Source organism: Heliangelus exortis, chromosome 6 (genome assembly GCF_036169615.1).
Source record: "Heliangelus exortis chromosome 6, bHelExo1.hap1, whole genome shotgun sequence".
NCBI classification, from domain to species: domain Eukaryota; kingdom Metazoa; phylum Chordata; class Aves; order Apodiformes; family Trochilidae; genus Heliangelus; species Heliangelus exortis.
In genome coordinates, this window is record NC_092427.1 from 38,632,120 (window position 1) to 38,652,278 (window position 20,159).

General features: G+C 43.1%; 1 protein-coding gene across 1 annotated transcript; it reads left to right on the forward strand.

Annotated features, from left to right (window-relative positions):
* Positions 1 to 863: 863 nt before the first annotated feature.
* Positions 864 to 10,841, forward strand: SUMO1 (small ubiquitin like modifier 1). The gene is made up of 5 exons (XM_071747978.1): positions 864 to 991; positions 5,821 to 5,895; positions 7,101 to 7,178; positions 8,961 to 9,032; positions 9,971 to 10,841. The coding sequence occupies exons 1-5, from the start codon at positions 980 to 982 to the stop codon at positions 10,037 to 10,039; spliced, it is 306 nt and encodes a 101-aa protein (XP_071604079.1). The 5' UTR covers positions 864 to 979; the 3' UTR covers positions 10,040 to 10,841.
* The last annotated feature ends 9,318 nt before the right edge of the window (positions 10,842 to 20,159 follow it).

The following is a 20,159-nucleotide window of genomic DNA, read 5'->3' on the forward strand; positions in this document are numbered from 1 at the left end:
GTAACAGCAGTGACTTCAGGTGACGAAGATAAGCTGCAGATGGAGAAATTAGAGAGGATATAAAAGCCCTTAGAACAAAATAAGGCTATTAGGGAAGAAGTCTTAGTGGAGGCTGCTGCAGCAGCAAGGAGAAGGTGGCAGGATGAGTTTTGGCTTTTTAGGAAGAAGCTTATATAGGTACATTGAGGTGGAGAGGATGTGGTTTTTTTTTAACAGGCTGGGTAAAGGGAAGGGAGGTGCTGTCCCTGTAGTGTTTCAGTGTTGTGCCTGTGGTGGGGCTGTGTGTAGGGACGGCAGCTGTATTCTGTCTTGCACCAGCGGCAGCTTTTGTTACAAGTTTGCGTAGAAGAATGGGTAAAATGAAGAGTTACATTCAGGTTTCACGCTGGGTGTTAACCTTACTGCTGTAAGGTTACCCTTAAAGAAGGTTACTGCTCTTAAAGCTGCTTTCGGTTGTGACTGGAGGTAGTGTTGAGGATGGAGTTGTCTGTCCCTCTGTTCAGTGGTATCGTGTGTGGCTGTGGAGCCCTGGAGTGCCTTGTTCTGGTGCTTTGTGTAAGCTCCTGGCACAGCACACACACAGCTGGCTCTCCTGCCTGCTCGCCCTTGTCTCAGGAAGGGACTCTTAACTCTGTAGCTCTGCACAGCATCTCTTGGTTCTCTTGACGTTTTTCTCCTCTCCCTGGTGCAGTATTTTATCAGTTGTGATCCAAACACCCTCTCAGGAGTCTGGGCCCTGCCAGACCCGGCTGCCCGGAGTCCCGCAGCCCTGGGATGCCCATGCGGCTGCCCCGCCTCGCCCCCGCGGTGCCGGTTCGGCGGCAGGTCCCGTGCGGTGGGCGGTGCGGCCCGGTGTGGAAGTGATGTCAGGCGCAGAGGAAGTCCCGCCCGCCCCGGCCTGTGTTTGCGCTGCGGGCAGAGAAAGGAGCGGACGGAGCCGCGGCCCAGCCCAGCCAGCCGCACGCAACGGGGCCGAGCCATGTCTGACCAGGTACCGGCAACCACGGACCCCCGACGGAACCGGGACCGGCGGAGCTTTCGCCGCCCGGGAGGCGCCGGGGGGATGTTTGCGGCGGGGGGCAGCCGGTCCCCGGCCTCGGCCTCAGCCCGCGCCCCATCTCCTCTCCCTCCCCCCGCCTGTTTCTCCATCCCCCGTTCGGTTCCGCTCGGGACTCGGGCCGGGTTTGGGCCCGGACAGCCCCGGCGCTGGAGGCCCGGGAGCGCAGCGAGGGCCGAGCCGTGTTGCCCAGTAGTTGTTGTTCCCTTTCGTTTTCCGTGTCCCAGCTCCGGCAAGATGCTCTGCTCTGTGCGGGCTGGGCCCGGCCTGCCGGCTCCGCTCTTTGCCCCGGGAGGGCCGGCGAACCCCAGGCTCTGTTAAACTCCCCGTCCTCCCTCCGCTCCTGGCACATTCTCACGTTCGGGTCGGTTCTGATTGCCCAGCTGCAGGTTAAATGGTCACTTCTTGTACCACGGGTTCCCGGCTCGCTTGGCTCCCTTTGCTTACAGCTCTTGCTTTAGGCTGCTGGTGGAAAACTAAAACAGCGATCCGGTTTGGTGATCTGCTTTTCCGTTTGTTTGCTCGGGCTTTTGTTTGTTCTGTTTTGGTCTTTTTTGCCTTGCCTTTATAAGGCAGTGTTTTCTAACTTCGTCATGACGATTCGACTTTGGAAAAATCAATGTCAGTAGCTACGAATGATGTTTGTTGCAGTGCGGTGAAGTCAAGAACAGCAGGAGTGCCAGCCAGGAACTCACAAGTATCCCAAGAGGAGGGTAGGCTTAGCACACAGTGTGTCTGCTCTGGGGAGCAGCCGTGGTACGCGGTGACCGGGAGTGCGAGCCGTGTGCCCCGGTGGGCTTCCTCCCCGGTGGGCTTCCTCCCCGGTGGGCTTCCTCCCCGGTGGGCTTCCTCCCCGGTGGGCTTCCTCCCCGGTGGGCTTCCTCCCCGGTGGGCTTCCTCCCCGGTGGGCTTCCTCCCCGGTGGGCTTCCTCCCCGGTGGGCTTCCTCCCCGGTGGGCTTCCTCCCCGGTGGGCTTCCTCCCCGGTGGGCTTCCTCCCCGGTGGGCTTCCTCCCCGGTGGGCTTCCTCCCCGGTGGGCTTCCTCCCCGGTGGGCTTCCTCCCCGGTGGGCTTCCTCCCCGGCCTCGGCTCTCCAGCACAATGAGGGAGGAATGCCCTGGGGGGATGTGATGTGATGCTGCCTCTCTGCCTGTGGGAGTGCAGCCAGGAGCTCAGCTACTGTTGCCACCCGGCAGGACGCTTTCCCGAGGAGTGAAATACGGGAAAGTGGCAGCGAAAAACCCCAAAAGGCTGGATTTAAACTAGATTTTGTAGCTGCATCTCCACGTGACCTGCTCTGTAGCTCCCTGCATTTGTGAAGCAAGGCATGTTTTAACACATAGCAGCTTTCATTAGGTAATTCCTTCTCCAGGCGAGTTCTGCTAAAACACATACATGTTTGTTCTTTGGGAATGCTCCAAGTATGTAAAAGTCATCATATGCACCTTGTTTGGATGCATGTCTTAAAAGGCTTTGGTTTCAGATTTATTTTTCCCCTTTTTTGAATAGCTAAGCATTATATGTTGTCATACACTTTGGGGGGAATTGTGCAACAGGAGCTAAACAGATAAGTTACAGTATAATGTACAAGTTACAGTATAATGTACAGTAACGCAGCACTGTAAATCTCATTCCTCTGCTTATCAGCCCTGCAGAAATAGGTGGAGTACTCAAAATTCTGGGTTGCTTACCCTGATTTCCTTGCTGTGCCCTGGAATTAAGAGGATACAGTTCATCACCAGTTATGATAATTTGGTTTGTCATTTTAGTGTAAATAAATGTACTTGATTTAGTTACTTCAATAGGAAATGAACCTTTATGCTAAGTAAAGACACTTGGAAGAAGGGCAGGCTTCAAAAAACACATGGCAGCTTGGTGGAATCTAAGCAGAAACAAAAAGAATAGTTTTTCCTCTACCTTCAAGGGTCTCGGGCTGGTTTTACTTTGAGTCTAGATGCTGGCATTTTTATCTCTTGGTGTATTACTAATAAAAAATGCTGTAGTTTGTATGCGGCTTTGCTCCTATAACAAATGCAAGAGTTTGTCTATGTTCAATCAAGTCCAATTCCTCTAGTGATTTTTTGAGAGGTTACTTAAAATGTGCTGAGTATATGGGTTTTTTTAGGCTTAGAAGTTGAAGTTTGATCACTTCAGAAAGTCAAAGAAGGAAACTTACAAGACGCTGCCTTACAGTGTTTGTTTTGTGGTTTAATTAGGTGCAATAGCAACACCAGTGTGTTTCAAGAAACTTTGGGTGCTTTTTTTGGTGTCATGAATTTAGTGTTTCCATATTAATCTGAGACAGCACTAGAAGCTTCATTTTGTGCTGTTTAGGAAAGCTGTGGAAGGACACCTTCAAAACTTGAGGAATCTGATGAAATTCAGAAAGTGGTATTCCTTTTTATGGTGTGGCATTCCTGCTCTGTTTGTGTGGTAGTCTTTTTCACTGTACTGTTTCAGGAGATACCCTGAACACCAGTTCTTTTCACAGTGTGAGTAAAAATGTGGAGACTTGCTTGCAGAATGCTGATCCAGAATTTTGTTAGTGAATGCTTGTAGTTCAGTAACTTTGCAGTTTCCTTGCTTTCTTTGTTCTTGAGGGGTTTGTGTTGGCTTTATGATTTGGCCTTGAATAGCAGTATAGTTAACTCACAAAATGCAGGGAGCTGTTTCAGACTTGCTGGGTCTTGTTGTGTTCTGATTTCAAGTACTCTTTTTAAGCTTCAGTTATTGGCACTGTCAACACTGAGTCGATCTTATTTCTTTTCTTTTTTTTCCCCCTGAAATAACAGCTCATTTGCTCTTATTTCGTGGGTGAGAGCTTGATGGGGTTCTAAAGGAGCATCCTTACTGTATGAACCTTTGAGACTCTACTTCCCTCTGCTTTTTCTGCTGTTTGCTGCTTCCCCTATTCCTTTTTAGCACTAGAGCCCTCTTTCCCTGAGAGTAGGAATCAAACAGCTTCCAAATAATTGTTTCCCACTCACACTGGCCAGAGGCACTGCCATAGTAGCTGTGATGGTTTGCTGTACCTTGTGCAGGTTGGTGTGTTTTGGAAAGCTGAGCAGGTATATCTTGGTATATATTTCAGTAATAATAAATCTTGGGGCAGTTTTGAAGTTAGAGTTCAGATGTGTAGAGATCTGAATCTCTGATTCCTAGAAGTTAGTAGTCCTGCAGAGGGACAGCAAAAATGCTGGTTGTGCAGGCTACTGGAACAAGCCACAGGTTCTTTTTTTCCTTTCTCTTGTCAGTCAGGAATGGAATCCAGTGTATTTTTATTCCTGCAAATAGTCCCATGAGGTTAGAGTTCAGCTATGTTGGAAAGGGAAAACTTTGGGGAGCACAGTGAAGGTTCCTTTCACACCTTTTAAGTGACTTGATTTGGGACCTGAGGGTATCTTAGTTTCCTGAAAGCTTGGGGTCAGTTTTTGTGCTTGAGCTTCTTGAGTGATGACGCAGTCCCAGCATTGTGCCCAGGTGGGTATTAAAAACCAATAAATTAGAAGTAGGTAAAGTCTCTGGCTCATCCTTTCTTGTCATCACAGAAGCGGAATGGATCTGGCTTGAGGCAGGGAGTCAAACTGATACAAAGAGCTCTTCCTCTCTCTTTCTTTCCTCCAGACTGAGGCTGGTACAGACAAGAAAGGTGTTTGCAGACTCCCCCCTCTGCCCATCCCTGAATTGCCAACATTCAGAGAAATTGTTCATTTTTCAACCTTGTTAGGGGGAAAAAAAATACTTGAAAAGGCTTGTCTGCCATTTTAATATGGATATAGAGTCCTATCTGGATGGACTATGTATAGAATGTTACTACATAGTTCTTTGGGGCTTGATCCTAAAGTTCAAGTCCAGTCATACAAAGAATTTTTCTGCATACTCAGCAAAAACTCCTTTCAGACCTCAGAAAATGTATGTGGTAGGTACTTACACATATTTTGCTTGTTTTGTCTATTGTGTTAATAAAATATAAAAGGAAGATTTTAAGCATCAGGAGGGTATCTCTGTTTCTGTCTGCTTGGGAAGATTTCTTTATCAAGTGCCATTTGTACCTGAGGCAGTGTCTGTAAAACCCCTTTGTGCTGCAGTGGAATGCAGCTGAAGGCCTGGCCCAGGATCTGTAGGGACAGGCAAGGGCTGGGGTTAACAGGACCTGAGCTCTCTGTTGTCTTACCTGTCAGCTGCTAACACCAACACTTCTGTCCTTAGTTCCTGTCTTAGAGAACATAACACCTAAACCCTTTTGATGAGCTCCAGTGTTTAAGAATTGTGGTCTTAAACATGCTAGAAGGAAGCTGTTCCTTGGGGTGTTTTGTTGTCACAGAAAATAGGAAGGCTGAGCATCCTTTTGAAAGTAGTAAGTAGGGTTGATGCAACAGACTGAAAAATGTGTGCATGGTTCACTCCCTTTGCACCAAAAACGTGCCACAAGTGCTTTCTGCTTACCCCCTGACAATGTGCTTTGTGTCTGTCAAATATCTGAGCCTTTGTAGTACACCTTTGTGTCATCTATTTCCAAATGATCCTTCTCTCAGCTGTTACGTTCTTTGGAGTATTTCTCTTCTGTCATTAATTAATCAATCTCTCCACAGCTGGCCCATCAGCTTTTCCTAATGCTGTGTATTATTTTCACACACAGAAAGGAAGCAATAAGGTGCTTTTGGTTGTCTCATTTCACATAATAAGGAGGATAACCACAAACGTCGTACAGTTCAACACTTGGTTATTTTCACTGGACAGATTATTTTTTTTTCTTTCTTTCCAGGAAGCAAAACCTTCGGCTGAGGACTTGGGAGATAAGAAAGAAGGGGAATACATCAAACTCAAAGTCATTGGGCAGGTGAGTTTTTACATAAGAATTTGTTTGCGAGTTTTTGTGTTGTAGAAATTAAAAAATGAAAATTGATACCTCTTCAGCGTGGATCCTCCCCTGCCATAAAACACTTCGCAATTGCCAGTAATGTGTATTAATATACTCTGGTGTGGATTTTTTTAAAAGCTTGAGTCATTTATCCTTATGACTCAGGATCTGGTCAGTGTGATCCCCCTCTTACAACTAGGGGATTAATTTAGCTAAGGAAATGAATTAAAATGTGGCAAAATCGATACATTTGGGTCCTTAGAGTTCATGTACATGAGGTCAGCTTTTTGTGTAGGGAGAGGAGGTTTCTGTTGGCTGGCATGTTGGCAGAAGTAAATTATTATTATTATTCATTATATGAATGGAGGGTTATAAGTCTGAATTCAAGTTGTGTTGGAATGTGAATGTCAATCCTTCTTGAACAGAAGTCCCTCTGTGCAAAGAACCTCTGGTTCACATGACTTGGTGTTAGCACAAGTGCTGTGCTGTTGACTGGACACGGAGGACTTAAAGCAGGACTAACACAAACTTACCTCTTGCTGCTTTAATTGACAAGGATGAGAATACATTCAAAAGCTAAATGTGACCTGCATGCTTATTTTACAGAACCTCTTGCGGACTGTTTTGTCTGTAGCCATTTTGACAGTTGTAGTTACTCATTTCTTACGGCTGAGAGAAAGGGTATAGAATAATGAGTAACTCCTGAGGTTAGTGTTGCCTTGCCAAGTCTGCTTGTATCCTAACTTCTAGATAATTACTGTAGTTGGAGGAGGTTTTGTATATATTTTAAAGTGCAGGCTCTAACTTGTCTCTCTGGGAATCTTAGAGCAGAAGTCCCCTGTGTTTGTGTGTTTCTGTTTCCTAAGCACATCAGCTGGGTAAAGATGGAAGCACAGACTGAACCCTGTATGGGTTTTAGTGCTTTACAATCGAAACCCTCCATAGTGAGCCTGAGGCTATACTGTACCATCTGCTCTAAACTAGAGCTTCCTGTGGAAGGGCATGATGAATTAGTGATAAATCATCCTGGAGGTTCATTTTATGATGCACCAAGGCATGCATGGTGATAGTTGAACTGCATTCCATATTAGTTTTAAGTTTTTCTTATTAAAAGCCTTAAAATTGGCACAGGTTAAGTAAGCAGTTTCTACAAAGGGAGTAACTTTTTTCCTTTCTGTTCTTAGGACAGCAGTGAAATTCACTTCAAGGTGAAAATGACAACACACCTCAAGAAACTCAAAGAATCATACTGTCAAAGACAGGTTTGTGAAACAATGACACTCTCTTCAAAAAATGAAATTAACAAGCTGAACACCTTAGCTTTTTGCACTGTACTTTCAAACAGACATTTGTTGAGACAGTCAAGCTTCTGTCTCAACAAGGACAAGCATCTGGCAGTACAAATATAATGGGTCTCTTAATTTCTTTTGCCAAGTGAAGGTATTTCTACTTGCAACAGTTGTGATTTTTGTAGTAAATTTAATATTACTGTTTGAAAATATATTAGTGGCTACTCAGAAAATTTAGAATTTACCTTTTAAGGGCTCATGCATGCATTTATACTTACTGTAAAACATCCTGTCTCCAAGCAAAGTTCCCTTAAAGCCCTGGAATGTTGCAGCTTACAGCCATTAATATGGTAATTGATTAGCACTGGCTGTTATGCCCTAAGTCCAAGAAATCTGTGATGTTAATTGTGGGTGCAGGTAAAAAATTTCCTGTTGCATAACAAAGAAAATACATCTTCCAGATGCTGTGGCAGAGACTGAGGATTCACTGCTGTTATTTCCAGTAGGCCTGGCCTAGTTTACCCTCCTGCTTTGGGGATAGATACCTTGTACAGCCTTTTCTTGGATAACTGTGTTGGAATTCCCTTCAGGAGATAAAATAAATAATACTTGGGTTTTTTTTTCAGAATACCTTGAGATACATGGAAATTGTAAATTTCAGTGTTCTTTTATAGAAGATGTTCTTTTTTGCTCTCCTTTCAGAGTAGGAACAAAGAAAAGATACACCTGATGTCTTTGTATCCAAATGGTTAAAATTGTGGTAAATTTGAAATCCTGGTGGTTTTTAAAACAAGGTTTTGGAAGTAATGAATGCAGCATTCTTACTGGCTGATGAATATATATATATGTTTATGGAATTTATTTTTTTTTTTTTTTTTTACAAAAGAAATACATGCTTGAATGAACACAGCTGTATCTGTCTCCCAGGCTGAATTCTGGATTCTCTGATTTCCTTCATCAGCAGTCAGTACTGTTTTTGGTATCATGTAGCAGTTCTGTGGTAAAGAAACCATGAACATTTCTTCTGAGCTGGCCGGAGGGGTTGTTGGAACAGTGTGAAAAGCTGTCTTTCTGTGAATTTTTCTGCCTGGTTATTTGCTAGCAATAGTTCTAAGATCTAATTGGTGCACAGAGCAGGTTATATTTCACTTTTTGCTCATGATTTGAAAGAAAAAGATGCAGCCTAAATTTATTTACCATTGGGATGCTCTGTTCTCCCTGTTCAAATGCTGTTCCTTTTTAACTCCTCCATCTCTGCTCTTTCTTGACCCCAGTACAGAGCTTCTGGAGAAGTGGCAGAAGTCAAGGCCACTGTTCCCTCCTGTGGTGGTAAAGTGTTGGGAGAGCAAGGGCAGGGGGTTGTGAAGTAAACATTGTGTTCCCCTGCTGCCTTAGGATCTTTAATAAAGGTGGTACACAGCTCAGACTAAGGTTGGACCTTCACCTGTAAAGTTGTTGTGGAAGGCAGGATGCAGTCAGTACTTCATAAATAAAAAAAATACAAGGAAAAAAAAAAGCTAAGGAAACTTCCAGCTTGTTGTGTTAGAATTCTAGTGAGACTTCAGAACACACACGTGTTTCAGCACTGGCATGTTCCAATAGAATAGCTGAGCTCCCTGCATAACAGGAACTAAAACTTTCTTTTTTGACTTTCACATGTGGAGTTTTTATTAAAATTGTATGTTTGTGGTTTTTTGTAAATTCATTCAAGTTTCAGTAAATTGTTTTTTCTTGTACATCTGTTTCTTTCTTTAGGGTGTTCCAATGAATTCACTCAGGTTCCTCTTCGAGGGTCAGAGAATTACTGATAATCATACCCCCAAGGAGGTGAGTTTCTTCCTAGGAAAAGTGTCACAGTTCACCAGAGAAGCTGAATACCAAACTGACTGCTCTCTGTTCTGCTGGGCTGTTAACCTGAATGGTGTTTCTTGAAACACAGCCATCTCTTTTAACTATATTTAGTCAAACATAGTCTGAATTTGTTTGTGTAACTAGAATCTCTGATAAGGCTGATATGCAGTTCAGAGGGAGGCTGATTAGGCCTCGTGTTCTCTCAGGAGAGAGAATGTAGTCACTGCTTACCAGAGAGAAAAAAAAATAGATCTGCCAATGGAACTTCCCAGTTGTTGAGACAGAGCTGCAGTGTGACTTTGGAATGAATATGTGTGTAGTTCACATTTATTAGCTCCAAGTAAACAAACAGAACACAGGTTACTTGAGCTGCCCAGTGACTTCGACCAATGGTTATGACAAAGCAGGAAGAAACACTTTAATTATGGCCTTCTGAAAATCAGGTGAACTGGTGTGTTGTGATCCTGAACACTGAGAGCACTCCTGCAAAGAGGCTGGGAGTTACAAGCTGTAGGGTTTAGCTGTACTGTGAGCTGGTGGTGTGCTCACAGTGTTCATCCTCAGCTGGCTGTGCAGCTGGCACATTCAGGAGGGTGTTGGTTGTGTTCCTGTGCATCTGTGGCCTGGAAAGGGGTTTGGAGGGAGGTAAAGCACGTGGCTGGTATGTTCTGCTTCACAAGCAGATCTAGACTTCACTGGTAGAGCTTTGGTTTCACTGAGATGTACAAAACTGAAGGAAAAGGACTAAAATTCACGTGTCATCTTGTGAGATGATGACTGGAGAGCTTTTTCTCTCCTATGAATTACGATGGGGCAGAGGAACAAAACATTGTATAATTTGTCTAGGACCTGCTCTGGATGCAGTACACCAGATTTATGACAATTACATGCTGTTTTTTTCTCTGTTCTTACAGCTGGGGATGGAGGAGGAAGATGTGATTGAAGTTTATCAGGAACAGACAGGGGGTCACTCAACAGTTTAGATCCTTCTGTTTTCTTCCCCTTTTATCCTTTTTTATTTTTAAATAATAGTTCTTTTGTAATGTGGTGTTCAACACTGAATTGAAACTGGCACCCCATCTCTGGGAGTTTATTTTCAGGCGTCTGGTATTTTGAATTCTCGTGCTCATTATACACTATTGTTTCTGTTTTCATTGTGCTGAACTTTTGTGATCCAGCTGCAGCCCTGCTCCCCCCTTCCCTCCTGCCCTCCCCTCTAGAAGTACACGTGCACACACGCATTTGTATGTTGCTAGGTTCGTGCATTTCAGGCACGGGGGCTGTAAGATCTGCCAGGTGGGAGAGTGTTCTTAATGACTTCCATATCTGCCCTGAAGTTTTGATGTGTGACTGTTTCACTCCTGGACTATAACTTTCAGTGCGAGATGAAGTTTTTCAGAGAACTAAACTGGAGAAATTGTGTATCCATAACTCAGAGCTGTTTTGCTTAAAGTGTGCTGATGGCCCGACGAAGAAGATGATCGAGTGGGAAAAGGAAAAGCTAGAACTGTTGTCATCTGTACTGTGCTCCAGAGATGGCTTTGCTGAAGACATAAAGTTGAAAACCCTAATGATGCTTAAATCTTGCCAGAAGAGCCCAGAAGCATTTTAACTTCATATAGCAATTAGTACACGCAGGTATTCATGCAAGAATGTTCACAGCAGACAACTGGTGTTACTTTGACACTCTTGTTTGTACCTTTTGGCCTGGGACGTGGGTTTTGAATGGACATTGTCTGTACCAGCTTCATTTAAAATAAACAAGAAAAACAATTTTATAAACAACTTGCATTTTCTTTTCAAATGTTTGGAAATGAGTAAAACCATAAGAATTTATAATTAGGGCATGTTTCTCCAGTGAGTACATGTTGAAGCCAGAAAAAAAGAAAACAGTGCTCTGTAAATATACCTCATTTTAAAAAAGTTACTTTTTTTTCAGCTTGCCCTATTAAAATACTTGGATCTCCTTGTTTTGCAGGTGACTATTTCAGACTACTAGCTGTCTGTTTTCTTGTTAGAGAGTATTCACATAGTTACATACAGCTTCACTTCATGCACAAAAGCTAAACTGAAAATGCAACTTGGAAGGAAATACGAAGATGTTTTTAATGTCCACATTCCATGTGATTATGGTAGCACTACATCATCTCCCTCTGATGGATGATACGGAAGTGTCATGGTAGTGCAGCAGGCATCATGATGAGGGTCCACTTTCTGATCATCCTAGCTGCAGGTTCCAAAGGGTCATTTTGAGAATGTTACTGGTTATAAAAGCTCAGATGGGAGTTTGAGCAGGGTAGTGAGGAGAGAATGTTTCTGCACTGTCCCTGCTTCAGTATTTTTGCAGATAAATAGGAATTGATTCTAATTTGGTTTGCTAAATCAAGTTCAGTTCGAATTCCAACTTCATTTAGGGACACATTTTAGTGATGGCATAGTTGGAAGAAATTACAGATTTTGAATTTTTTTTATGGCACCTGCTGTAAAGCTAGAAATGCATTTTCTTTCATGCTTGTGGTTTTTGTCCTGTTAATGATTTAGTAATACTTTTGTACACCTAGTTGCACTCAGCAATTTTTTAAAGATTAAAAGTTCTGTTTACAAAATGCCAGAATACGGGGGTTTCTTAAAATACTCTGTCATTCAGTTCTTAGGGGGAAGAGACACTGCTGCTGTGATGTAGAGCAACATGGCTTCTTTGTGCTTATTCCCATTGCTTTTTATTTTTTTTTAGAGTACTAAATGTATCTGCTTCACAAGTCCAGAAAGAAAACAGCCTTGTGATTGTTACCAGATTATCTTTTACTTTAGATCTTTATGATGTTCTCATTAGTAGATAAATTCCCATTATCCCTTTTCTGCAACTTAGGAACTAAGGTGAGGGACAGTAGTTTGCTGGGGTCACTGTGGAAGCTGCAAGGGGAGCTGGGAACAGATTCCAGATCTGGTACTGTAGTACCAGAGGCTGGTACTGTAATTGTGGCACCAACTTTCTTTGCTTCTCTCTCAAATCTGTTTTATGTGCTCATTTAAGGGAGTTTCTGGTCGAAGCACTGCATTCAGTCCTCTTGAGGCTATGGAGGAGGAGGGTTTCCTGCAGAATGCAGCTTCAGTAGAAGATGGATTTCTGTTGTGTAACCTTGTCCTCAAATTCATCTCCAGAGAGTGCCTGTGGTAGCAGGGACAAATTCCTTTGTCCTCTTTCTCAGACTTGGTGTGGCACCTCAGTGGAGCTGCTGGTCTAAAGCAATGTCTGTGCTGATAATGTGATGGAACAGGAATTACAGAACTGTCTCAAAGATCAGTATGGAGAGCTTGGTGTAAAATGAGAAGATGCACACACCACAGATGCACTGGTGCCCCTTCTATAGGAAGCACATTCCTGGAAGTTGTATATTGAAACGAAACCTGAGCTTTTAAGTCAAGGATTAGGCAGGCTTGAATATTCTTCACATCTCTGGGAGGACTGATATTTACAAATAATTCCTTTTTGAAATAATAATCTGGTGTAAAGTTTCTAAATCACTCAACTTTGAAGCACATGACCAGAAGTCAGGCTGGCTTTCATATGATGGAGAAAAATAACTAATTTTATTTCCTGTGATTTATCTTTGTTTACGTGCTTACCTGCATACTGGAAGAACAGAATCCCACTGATGATGGTTGGTTTTAAGTGTTTTTAAGATAAGAACAAAGATGGGAGAGGGAAACAATTTTCATTGAATTGGTTATGCAGTACAGGGTGGAAGCTAATCCTTGCTTTATTTCTAATTGTAAAATAATAGATTTAATATTCACTATTATGGTGTATAAAAGCTTTATTGGTAAGTACATTACAAAATTAGATGTATCAATTATTTTTAAAGCTTGTACATTTAAAGGATTTATGTATTCTCAAGTATAACTAGATTTATGTGATCATAGAATAATTGGGGTTGGAAGGGACTTATGAGGGTCTGATGCAAATTTTGACTAACTGTTGTTTTAGAAGCACGATAACCGCACACTATTTTTTAGCTTTTCCTGCTTCAAGTGGAAAATATTTTAAATAATACACCAGTAACATATCTATGCTGACCCATGCATCTTCTGCATGCAGTCTGGAATTATTGCTGTTCAGGTAAGTTTTCTTAAATAAGATGATCGATTTCTGAGGCACCACACAGAGAACTGTAGGAATACCCCAAGTTGGACGCATGTAAACAGGTTTTGGGTTGCTTCTAGCACCAGTACTTCATGGATATTTACTTCAGTGAGGCTCAGCCTCAATTTGGAGACTGCAAAAATTGGCTGTTCTCCAGAGGACACTCTATGGAAACTGCAATATGAATTGGCACTGCGAATGTTACACTGCCTCACACTAGACAATGTTAGAGAAGCAGAAAATAGGATAAACCTGAGTGGCAAGGAAGAAAAGTTGCTCTGGTTTCTCAGCTGTCCTCGTGCTGCTGCAGCTGAGCCTGTTCTCAAACTCTAGCATGGTTACTGCAGTTCTGTGGTTTGGGAGATGCCTCCAAGGGTCAGCACTGAGGTCTCCAACCTTACTGTGCACTGATGGGACAAAGATTCTGGGGAAACCTCGGGAGGGCTGTCTGGATTGGTATCTGCTACCTGGTGGAGCAGGAATGCTTTTCCTTGCTGTCTGTAGGATGTGTACACAGACCCCAGGGCAGCCTGGGGAAATCACTTGCAAATGAGCACCTATGCTGGAAAGGCACACTGTTCCTCTCCTGGATCCCATTGGAATCAGACTGGAACTGAAAGACCTCACTACAGTAATCTATGCCTAGCACCGATAATTTTTTTAAATCATTTTATATGTTTTTTCAGGCCTAGTATTTTTTCAAGTACCTGAAAATAAGAAAACACTCATGGACAAGGAATATCCTGAGCGTGTTCTAGTCTAGTAGTTTCTATTTGTAGTGCTTGTTAGAACTGTAGATGTTCCAGATCTGCTCGTTGCCTGCAAACAGTGTTAATAAAGAGGAATATAGACACAGAATTCCTCACTGGGTTATCAAGCTGGTGCTTTGACTTGAAACTCACACCCTCTGCTTGTTGCTGGCTCACTGGTATTTCCCTTGGCTTTGACACAGTGCACACAGTGCCCTCTGAAGCACTGAGCCTGGACTGGAGATGGGACTTGCCCCAGGAGCTGGCTTGGAGCAAGATTTGGAATGGGTTGGGGAAGAAAATCCTGGCTTGTGCTGATATGTTCCCATGGGCCAGTGTGTTCTCCTGTCACAGCAGCATGAGTGGAGCAGCCAGGAGAGTTATTCCTGCTCAGGTGTTGTCCCCATGTGTCATCTTATCCCTGGCACGGACAGATGGATCTAGCTTTCCCTTCAGAAGGCCTGTTAGGATGTGATGTGCAGATTCCCAGCTCCTGTGTGCTGGGGTCCTGGTAGGGCTGCATTCTGGAAGCATCCCATCCAATGGACTGCCTAAAGGTATCAGAGTTAAGGTGTGTGGGGAAATCTAGTTGGGCTTCTGTCTGTAGTGTAAATAGCTGCCATAATCTGTAGGATTAGGAGTTAAAGTATTCAGATAAGGTGTATGTGAACTGCTGATGGAATTTGGGGTAATCTTGGGACACTGCTTAAATAGCAAAAGAACTGCATTGTGTCTTGGAGTCCTGAGGGCAGCTTAACTAGATCCTGAGGTGCCAGTGCTGCTCTTTAGCATCAACTGCACTGACACAACTCCTGACTGCAGAAGTGTTTTTAAATAGTCTGGCACTAGGTGTGAAGATGTGTTATCACTGAGGCAAAAACTAACTTTGTACTGACTAGTAGCTACAGATCTGATGAAAAGCTGTATTTGTGTTTTTCCTTCCTCTAGAGGTAGTCTAGCACTTCCCCCTTTCTTTATCTGCTCCTTGGCCTCATATCTTGCCTTCTCCCAGTTTCTTTCATACTCCAGGCTTTCTGCAGTCTCCACCAATGCTGATGTTCCTCCCCTAACCACATTGCTGCTGCTTGCTGTCTGCATTTTTCTGCCTCTTAGAAACAGATCACCAACAGCTAAATACTCATTTATGCTCAAACACTTCCTATTTAGGAAATGTTTCTTTCATCAATTACAAATCAAAAGAAAATATTGTTGTATTACTGACATTACAAGTGTTTAATATTGTCTCAAACGTGAGGTGTTTTTTTTTTAAATCTGCTTGGCATTTAGGTTTTCAAGCCTTCCCCTGCAGCTGTTTGTTAGAAGGTAGAGGTTTTGGTTGTTTTGTTTTGGGTTTTGTTGGTTTTTTGTTTTTTTTGTTTTTTTTGTTGTTTTTTTTTTTTGTTTTTTTTGGGTTTTTTTGCTTGCTTTTTGTTTGCTTTTGTTAGGTATTTGGTTGCTTTTGTTTGTTTTTTTGTTTGTTTGGGGTTTTTTTACACTATGTAGCTACAGAGAAGGTATATAATGAAAGCCTCAATAAATGAACAGATGTTTTTACTGCCAGCATCTTGCACAGCTGCATCCTAGCTAGGCTATGGAGTTTCTCTCCTTCAGGCTGCAGGGACTGTTGTTTCTGCATCTGCTTAATAGAGGAGGAGCAGCTGAGGTACTGCAAGCTCGGGACTTGGTGTTGCAGGAATTCCATGCCAGACTCACAGGCTAAGTCCATGTCTTATACAGAAACCAGTTGGATTATCTGCAGCTCAAGTAAGCATGAGCCTTTCTATAGACCTCTGCTCCTTCTTCCTCCAGCTGTATCTTCTGGATCTGCAGAAGCTTTCTGTGATAACACTCCTGCCTGCTGCTGCCAAATACATGGTTGAGTTGCATTCTTACTGTGACTTTGTTGCTGCCTCCTCCTCCTGGTGCCTCTGCTCTTCTGATTTCTGTTTCTGTAAACTAAAAGATAAATTATTATTAACTGCTATAGCAGCCTCGGGTTTGCTGGACATTCTTACCAGGAGAGCACATCCAACACAAAGAGATCAGCAGATTGTCAAAGTGAAGGGGAGAGAAATTAGAGGAAAAGAAAGAAATGTTGCTGGTTAGTGCTTAGTATATGTCTGGTTGGTTCTGCAAATTTAGTATTAAAAAAAAAAATCACTGTCTACTTTCCTTCATATTGTCTGTAAGGGGCACAAATTTGAATTATGGTTTGTATGTGTGTGCTTTTGAGGAGAACAGGAGGCCCATGGGATACAAAGATACACAGACAAGGGAGGGAGGAGAGCACAGAGAGAGCTGGGAAAGTTCAGAGAACAAGTTCTGGAAGGAAAAATTGGAATGCATATTTGTGGAACAAGAAAATAAACCCAGAACAAGAACCCAGGCTATGCAACAAGCAAGGAGGTAATGGAAAGCCTTGGCTGAGACTCAGATGTAAGCAGAATGGCAGTGAAAATGGGCTGGTTTTGTGGGAGGATTTACACTGTAAGCAAGGAGCACAAAAGTCAAGGAAATTTATGAAGCAAAGGAATATTTTAGGATTGGGAAGTTATGTACAAACAGACTAAAGGCCTCCTGCTTTAGTGAGTGCTATTTAAAATTGTTTCCAAATTAACTCAGCATTCTCAGTCCAGCAGTTTGACTTGAATACCTACTTGCATCTCCTGAAATTGAGTTAAGCAAGGCATGGTATTAATATAAAAAAACTGCTTTATAAGTCAGACTCATCCTTTATTTTCAGCCACCTGATTAAAAGCTGCTACTTCTTCAAATCTGGATCCTGGGAGTGGTTGTGACCAGGGGATACCCTCCCGAGCCTTCAGTCATTTCTAGGTCGGTTGCAGCTCTGAAAAATCACCCAAGGAGGCCGCTGTTCTCCCCGGTAAATACCATCCCTAAGGGAAAAATCAGGATGCACAGGAGCGAAGCAGTAAAATCGGGGTCAGAATGAGTTGTTTTGTGTAAGCAGAACATTTCAAAAGCTGAGTAGAAATGTGGTAATTATATTACACCAGAGCTTGCTTCAGGTACTGGTGGGTTTCCCAGGGCTTTGCCTTATGCATTTGTTGTTTTGGTTTGTGGGTTTTGTTTGTTTTTCCCCCTAGATCTATGTTAGCAGAGATAAGGAGCAAAAGTGCTCTTACTGCTTTTTTTTTTTTTTGGTAGTAAAAAATTCTTGTATCATTAAAGAATACCCTATGTTGCTATAAAATGCCTTTATAAGCATTTAGTGGCAAGTATGCTGAGGTTTTTGTTAGGAAGGATGTGCAGAAGTGGTTTTGATGCTTTATGGAGAGTGTGGAATATCATCTTCATGAACTCACTGTAAGCTAGGTACAATTTTTTAAAAAAACTGGATTTGTTTAATGACTTTGATTCACTGTTGATACTGATTCTTCATTAATGAGTCTGAAAATTGTAATTTTATGATGGACAGGGAATACAGAGTAATGATAGATTAAAGCATTAGTAATCAAGTTAGTAAACATACACAGAATACTAAGGAAAATACTAATATCCTGCTCAAAGATGGAAATTTATGTATGCATGTTTCAGACAAAAATATCTGATGTTATCCTATAGATTGGAATTTGTCTGGGGTTACTGGATAAGTTTGCTAGGCCCTTTATGTTCTTAAGTGTTCTTAGTCTTCTATTATATTAGAAAATGCTCTGCTATATATGTTTCTTCATGCTGGAACATGGATGCATTTGGATATGTATGCCTGGCTGACAAAAAGCAAAGACTCTACAGTGGTTCTGTGCCATCATTCCATTTAAATATTCCCTTCTCAAATTAGAATTTATCCTCACCAACTGCATCTCTTCTGTGCATCTCCTCTGTTGTTCCTTTTCCAACTCTGCCTTCACTTCTTCCATTTGTTCTAGCTACTTTTTCTTTTTCATTTCTGTTGTTCTTGCTTGTTCCTCTTCTCCACTTGTAGCTGCCACCTTTCTGCTTTTTCTGCTCTTTCTTTATCCTGTGAACATTTCTCTTTTTGCCATTTTCCAGAAGGAATCTGAACACAAATACAATAATGCACTTAAAGCTGGTGTTCTGTGAATGATGACTTACGTTATTAACTGAGATTCAAAATTCCTGAAAGAGATGTAGTTTATGTACTTATGGAGTAGATTTGACTTATATGGGACTTTCCCTGTCACTATGACCAACAATGCTTGTTTTCCCTATATAGTAAATGTTTTACTATTTTTCTTTCCAGTAAGTACTTGCCTTTGTGATATCTGATGACTCTTAGGTTAATCTCCAAGTATTTTGTGTTCCAGTAAGCTGCTATTTAAGCTATATTGTCTGAACCTCTGCCAACTTTGTATTTTCTCCTATATTTCTGATAAACGTTTTGAAGTTCTAATACACGAGGGAGCAGGCACAGAGGTTTCATCTAACTCCAGGAAAGAGGACACTCTGAGGAAAAATCTGAAAAAGCCTGAAAGTTACCTGACCTATCAGCTAGAGGCTCGCTATGGGGACACAGGGAGGCTGCAAACAGTCTGTGCTTCCTCAGTTCCAAACTGGGACAGGAGGGAACTTTCCCAGGAGCTGCAGGGATGTAAGGCAAAAAAGGGTGAAGTAGAGAGGGTGTGAAGGGGACCCACCTGTCAGGAGCTATGTCTGAGGGGAAGCTCTGCTTGCTGTGAGGAGAAGCTGTGGAGGAATCGGGGTGTCCTGCCTGCCCTCAGGAAGGGTTTGGGACCTGCTGGGGGTCACCCCACACAGGCAGCCCTGACATGGCGGGAGCTGCCCCTTCCCCGACTCTGCTCAGAGAAAAGACAAAGCCTCCAAGGGAGGTGGGTTCACCCATCCCTGTATGGATGGTGCTCAAGCCAATAAAAAGCAGAACCTGTAGCTCATGAGGACTGATGAGTGCGGGGTTACACCTGTGTTGGGGTGAAGGAGCCGGGGCTGCTGGAGGGAGCTGAGGCCTTGGGGCAGGAGGTGCTGCCCCACAGGGAGACCTCTGGGGACAGGAGCCCCTCTGCCCATCCTGCTGTGGAGAAACCTCTGGGCAGGGTGGTGAGACAGGACATGTTGGGGCTGTGGGGCTGGGGAAGTGCCCTGTGAGGAGAGGGGCCCGGCCTGGCCTGGCCTGGCCTGGCCTCCCCTCAGTGCGGGGGCTCCTGAGGCGGCAGCCATCTTGTGGAGGTGATCCTGGCAGCAGAGCTGGTAAGGATGTGCTCATAACATCTTTATTCTCATTTTTCTGTTGCATGGGAGTTTCTCCAGCACAGCTCCCTGCATTTATTTACCCTCCTGCATGCTGCTGGCTGGGGTGAGTGCTGGATGCAGGCAACCCAAGTAGGGGGAGGCCATGGCTGCCGGCCTGGGGCTGAGGCCTCCTCACCCCAGTACCCTCTGATCACCTTCTGCTGCCTTCCCCACACGAATCCACTTCTGCCTCTCCCCGGTTTTGTTGTGTTTTTATTTTCTGGAAAAACTCAAACCTAATCAGTCAAATCAGTGTGAAAGCAGTACATTGCTGGTGTGGGTGATCTGGTTCTGGATGCTGTGGATACTGTGCTCAGTGCTGATTCAGGCTACCAGTGTTTAAGTCAAGTGGTAAGTCTATTACTATGTGTATTTTTTTGTTTATGTAAATATTTTTGTGGGGGAGAAAAGTGTCAGAACAAATTGTAAACAGTGAAAGTGTTGTGTTTTCATCTGAGGTCGGAGAATTTGCTCAAGTCATCAACTCATAACTTGATGACTTTGAATATTAAAACTTTTATTCTTGGTCTTTCTGCTCTCTTTATTTTCTTCCTGAGTTAATCAAATACACAGAGAATCTTATTTTGAATCTTCATTGTTATTAGTCACACTGGTGCAACAAAAGCAGCATTGGGACATTGGGGCTGTAGAGAACTTCCATCCTTCCATCCAGAAAAACTGGTGGAAAATGTTCAGACTTTGTAGACAGATATTAACCTACAATAAGGTAACTAAAAATGTAGTTGATTCATCTGGTGATCAGGAAATTGTTGTACTAATTTGTTAGTTACCTCACAAGAGCTGTTGATAAGAGAATATATAATCTCAGGATCTGCATGCCAGGACTTCACCACAGCTCCTGCAGCCAGCCCACTGTTGTACCAGCACCCCAGATGCCATATGGTGCTGGTGCTACTGGGTTTACTGGGCTGTTGTTGTATTTAGGTTTTATTTATTGTCTGCTGTTAGTATAACTGCTTT

Bases quoted from the DNA above. Each gene is read 5' to 3' on its own strand.
- SUMO1 (XM_071747978.1), top strand. The intron at 5,896-7,100 runs GTGAGTTTTTAC...TTCTGTTCTTAG, and splicing joins AACTCAAAGTCATTGGGCAG to GACAGCAGTGAAATTCACTT. The intron at 9,033-9,970 runs GTGAGTTTCTTC...CTGTTCTTACAG, and splicing joins ATAATCATACCCCCAAGGAG to CTGGGGATGGAGGAGGAAGA.